We start from the raw sequence: 5,000 nt of genomic DNA on the forward strand, positions 1-5,000 counted from the left end.
GCACCTGCCGCTCAACCTGCCAATAAGACCCTGCTGCCGTCTTGAATTCTGTACATTAGCTCATAGATCAAGGCGACAGCGGAGTCCTTCGGTGTATAGTCCATTCAGCTCCAGTCTACCTCTCTCCCTCTCTCTCTCTCTCTTTCTCTCTCTCTCTCTCTCTCTCTTTCGCTCTCTCTCTCTCTCTCTCTTCCTCTCTCTCTCTCTCCCCCCCTCTCCCTCTCTCCTCTCTCTCTCTCTCTCTCTCTCCTTCCCCCTCTCCCTCTCTCCCCTCTCTCCCTCTCTCTCTCTCTCTCACCCCCCCCCCCCCCCTCCCCATCTCTCTCTCTCCCCCCCTCTCTCTCCCTCTCTCTCTCTCTCTCTCTCTCTCTGTGATGACCTTTCATCTACTTGCCTGGTGCTCCGCCCACCGCCCTGTGGTTATGATTACCCGATGCGTGCCAGGATCTCTCTGGCCCCGCCCCCTCGCCGTGTCCTCTCTCACCCCTCCTCCTCCTCTTCGTCCTCCTCCGCAGCTCTTCTGGGAGAAGCGCTTGAAAGGCCTGCGGTCGTCAGACGTCACAGAAGAAATCCTCCGGACCATGGAGCTGCCCAAAGGTTTACAAAGTAAGACCACACCGCTCCGCCCCCCGACCGGGGCAGATGTCCCACCGGGGTAGATGTCAGCGGTGTCCGTGAGACTGTGAACGGGGGATAACTAGTATCTATTACATGATCAAATCAAATCAAACTTTATTTGTAAAGCGCATTTCATACACAGAGGCAACACAATGCGCTTTACAGAGAACAAGGGAGGTGGGCATACGACCCACCTCTACATATTCCAGAGGGAAGCACAAAAACAGTTTCACCCAGGGGCCAGAAAAGTGAGCATGATGGCCTATAAGCATTGTGTTGCCAGAAGCTCCAGGCCAGAGATTCAGCAGTAGGCGTGTGTAGAAGAGGTGGTCCAGTACCCAGATAGCAAGCGGATGTGTGATGTGATGTGATTCTGGGCCATATATGGGCCGGAACTAAGCTACAAGGGCCAGATCTGGCCTGTATATGGCCCAGATCCGCTTGCTATCTGGGGTGGTCCAGTGTGTGTGGAGATGTATTGTATTGTACTGTATATTTACTGTATCCTGGCATGTAGTAGTACACTGGCTTTTCCTACGTTAAATTAACTTATTGTAAGCTGCTTTTGGATAAAAGTCTCAGCGAAAGGACTGTGATGTCAATGTGATGTCAATGTGATGTAACGCCAGGTGTGGGCCCGGACGCCACGGACGAGACGCTCCTCTCCGCCATCGCCAGCGCGCTGCACATGAGCTCGGCGCCTGTCACGGGTCAGACGTCCACGGCGGCCGAGAAGAACCCGGCGGTCTGGCTCAACGCGTCGCAGCCTCTCTGCAAGGCCTTCCTCGTCACCGACGAAGACATACGGTGAGGGCCGCCGTACAGGAGGAGGGCGGGCGTGTGTGTGTGTGTGTGTGTGTGTGTGTGTGTGTGAGAGAAGTGTGTCGAGGTTGGCTCTGTCTCCTGGTCGGTGGTTCGCCGTAACTATCAACTGTCAAAAAACGAATGTTCCCGCGCACGCTGTCTGAGTCCACTCATAAAACACTTCCTGTTCGTTCCGCTCCCGTTGACCGTGCCACGGTTAAAAAAGTGTTTTTATATGGGCTGAGACGGCGTGTTGCTTTTTTGACGCGCGTTTCCCCAGCGCACCTGTCTGCCGGGGGACTCGCTCGGTCGCCGGTCGGTAGTTCACCTCCGACGCATCGCGTGTGGGATCTTGGCTTCCACAGACAGGTGGAACAGAACGTGTTCAGGACGAGATCCGGACCGTTCTTCTGTGTGTTCTTCTGCTACATCCTACGTTCTATGCAACGTTGACCCTGTTCTTTGAGGTGAACTGTGATCGATTCTTGAGTGGAAAAATCTTAGTTTTTGCGTGGGTGTGTGTGGGTTTTTGGTGCTGATTGCTTTTCTCGTGCGTGTTCATGTTCCCAGATATACGGTGTGTCTTGGAAAAGGCGTGTGTGACGTGTATGTGTGTGTGTGTGTGTGACGTGTGTGTGTGTGTGTGTGTGTGTGTGTGTGACGTGTGTGTGTATGACGTGTGTGTGTGTGTGTGTGTGTGTGTACATCTTGCTGATGTAATTGACGGAGGCCTGCGTTTTCTCCGGTGTTCTAGAGGCGTTGCGTTCGATCATATAAAAAAGGGCGGGCGCTGAAATAGGACGGCCCACTTTTAAATGGCCCCCCGCTGGTCCTCTGGGGCAGCGGACCAGGATGCTCGGGGGCAGAGGAACGGCCTTGTTCGCCCCCATTTGCCGGCAGCAGCGTGAATTGAAGCTGTAGATAACCTGGACTTGGTGAAAAGCCCAACTTTGAGAGGGAGGGGGGAGGGAGGGGGAAGGGATAAGGAGTGAGAGAGAGAGGGATAGAGAGAGAGAGAGAGAGTGATATTGAGTGAGAGAGAGAGAGATAGAGAGAGAGAGAGAGAGAGGGGGGAGAGGCATAGGGAGAGAGAGAGATAGGGAGAGAGAGGGTAGGTAGAGAGAGATAGGGAGAGAGAGAGAGCGAGAGGGGGGATAGGGAGAGAGAGAGGGATTGAGAGAGGTAGAGAGGGATAGGGAGAGGGAGAGGTAGAGAGGGATAGGGAGAGAGAGAGGGGGTTGGGGCGATAAAGAGAGAGGGCAGAAAGGGAGAGAGGGAGGTAGAAAGAGAGAGAGAGCGACAGAGAGAGGGGAGGGAGGGAGGGAGATCTCAGGGGTGACTGAACACTGGGGGAGAAAGATGGAAACCAGCTTCATCTGACCAACGGCCTGTCCAGCAGCCCTCACTCTCTGAGCCTGTCTGCTACCACTCCTCCCCCTCTCACTCACTCTCTCACTCACTCCTCTCTCACTCCTCTCCTCTCTCTCTCTCCTCCTCTCTCTCACTCACTCCTCTCTCTCACTCCTCTCTCTCTCTTTCTCTCTCTCTCCCTCCCTCCCCCTCTCTCTCTCTCTTCTTTCACTCTATCTCCATTCTCTCCTCTCTCTCTCCCCACTCTCTCTTTCCTCTCTCTCCTCTCTCTCTCTCTCCCTCTCTCTCTCTCTTCTTTCTCTCTCTCTCCTCTCTCTCTCCCCACTCTCTCTTTCCTCTCTCTCTCTCTCCCTCTCTCCTCTCTCTTTCTGTCTCTCTCCCTCCACTCTCTCTTTCCTCTCTCTCTCTCCTCTCTCTCCCTCCTCTCTCTCTCTCTCTCTCTCCCACTCACAAACACTCAGAGTTCACTCGCAGTGCGGTGTGCTGCTGGCTGGCTGTTTTTTGTGTGTCCCTACCAGGCCACCGTAGATAATATTGAGCTCACCGTATCGACGTCCCTCGGGCCGACCAGTCGAGCAGGAGAGCACGCCGCTCCTCCTCGTTGGCTCCGCCCCCACTCGGAAGCGACGCGGCGCTCCTCCGTTCGGCGCCCCCATAGGTCGAGACGCCGTCCGCCTCTCGACTGATGAATGTGGCGTCCGTTCCCCTCTGCCGGGAGGGCCTCTCTCCACGCCCGACGCCCCGGTCTCGGGGAGAGAGAGGGAGAGGCAGCCTTGAAGGGGGGGGAGGGGTGGGGGTTGGAGAGGTGTGTGTGTGTGGGGGGGGGGGGGGGGGTCTGGCGTCGCCTCGCGCCGGAGATGGATTCGAGCCGCCCGGACGGCAGACGCGTCCCGGGGCCCCGGGGCAGACCCTGGCAGAGGGGGAGAGAGGAGGAGAGAGGAGGTGTGAGAATGAGAGATGTCCGATTCTATCTCCTCTGGCGTCACCTGAAGGTTTCTGTCGACCGGCGGAATCTGCTCTAACCAGGAGTCATGGAGGAGGCCCACGGTGTCCCCCGTCCTACCACTAGATGGCAGTGTCTACACAGGCATGATGGCGCACATTCAGAGCCATACTGTATGTGTGTGTGTGTGTGTGTGTGTGTGTGTGTGTGTGTGTGTGTGTGTGTGTGTGAGTTGGCACAAGTGTGTGTCATCCTCTCTTCTCTACCTGCCCCAGTGCGTTCAGGCTTATCAACTGGAAAATGCATTAAAGCTCAGCTGGCCAGTGCACAGTTATTAGAGGGAAAGGGAGTGGAATGGACCACTTCCATCCGTCCACTCCCCCTCTCCATCCTCCCCTCCGCCCCCCCCCCCCCCCCCCCTCTCTCGTCTGTCCCTCTTCTGGTCTTTTCTCCTCTCCTCCCCCCTCCCCGTCCTTTCCTTTCCTCTCCTCTCCCCTCCTTCTGTCTTCTTATCTCTCCTCCTCCCCTCCCTGCCTCTCCCCTGTCCTCTCCCCTCCTCTCCTCTCCTCCCCCCTCCTCTCTCCCTTCCCCTCCCCTCCTCTCCTCTCCTCCCCCTCTTCTCTCCTCCCCCTCCTCTCGTCTCCTCTCCTCCTCTCTCTCCCCCATCAGTTTAAATCCCAGTCAGTAGCGCTGACCACCTGACCACCCAGATAGCAAGCGGATCTTGGCCATATACATGCCAGATCTGGCCCTTGTGGCTTAGTTCCGGCCCATATATGGCCCAGAATCATTACACATCCGCTTGCTATCTGGGCACCATATCTGCCCATGCAGCTCCTTCTCCCTTCCACCTCAGAGCGATTTTATTCTTATTGGATTGTAATCCAGAAAAGTAGCAGAAATTCCATTAGATCTGCTTGATATTGTCTCTCGTCGCATCATTCGATAATGCCGACCAAAAAGCCGGAATGTCATTTGTTGCTATCCAAAGGGGTAAACACACCTGTTAAAAAAAACCACAGGATTTATGAGGTCTCTTTTCAATATAACATAATCCCATCTGTTAAGCCTCAACTGCAGCAAGCAGAGCAGCTTAGTTGACCTTCAACAGATGTGCCAGGGGCGCCCAGGTAGCTCAACGGGCTGGGGCGCTTACCATGTAAAGGCTAGTCCTTTCTGCAGCGGCGTGGGTTCGAATCCGGCCCACGCTCTACGCTACATGTCTTTCTCTCTCTCCCACCTTTCCTGTCTGTCGCCTACACTA

The 5,000-nt window shown here is 55.5% G+C and overlaps 1 protein-coding gene across 1 annotated transcript in view; it reads left to right on the top strand.

The window, feature by feature from the left end:
* mbd2 (methyl-CpG binding domain protein 2) overlaps nucleotides 1–5,000 on the top strand; it is a 29,002-nt gene that overhangs the window by 13,613 nt on the left and 10,389 nt on the right. Inside the window, exons 4-5 of the mRNA XM_084442722.1 lie at nucleotides 516–606; nucleotides 1,248–1,425. Of these exons, the coding sequence (XP_084298848.1) occupies nucleotides 516–606; nucleotides 1,248–1,425 (269 nt within the window). The remainder of the gene's footprint in view (nucleotides 1–515; nucleotides 607–1,247; nucleotides 1,426–5,000) is intronic.

Source organism: Borostomias antarcticus (assembly GCF_949987555.1).
Source record: "Borostomias antarcticus genome assembly, chromosome: 8".
Classification (NCBI taxonomy): domain Eukaryota; kingdom Metazoa; phylum Chordata; class Actinopteri; order Stomiiformes; family Stomiidae; genus Borostomias; species Borostomias antarcticus.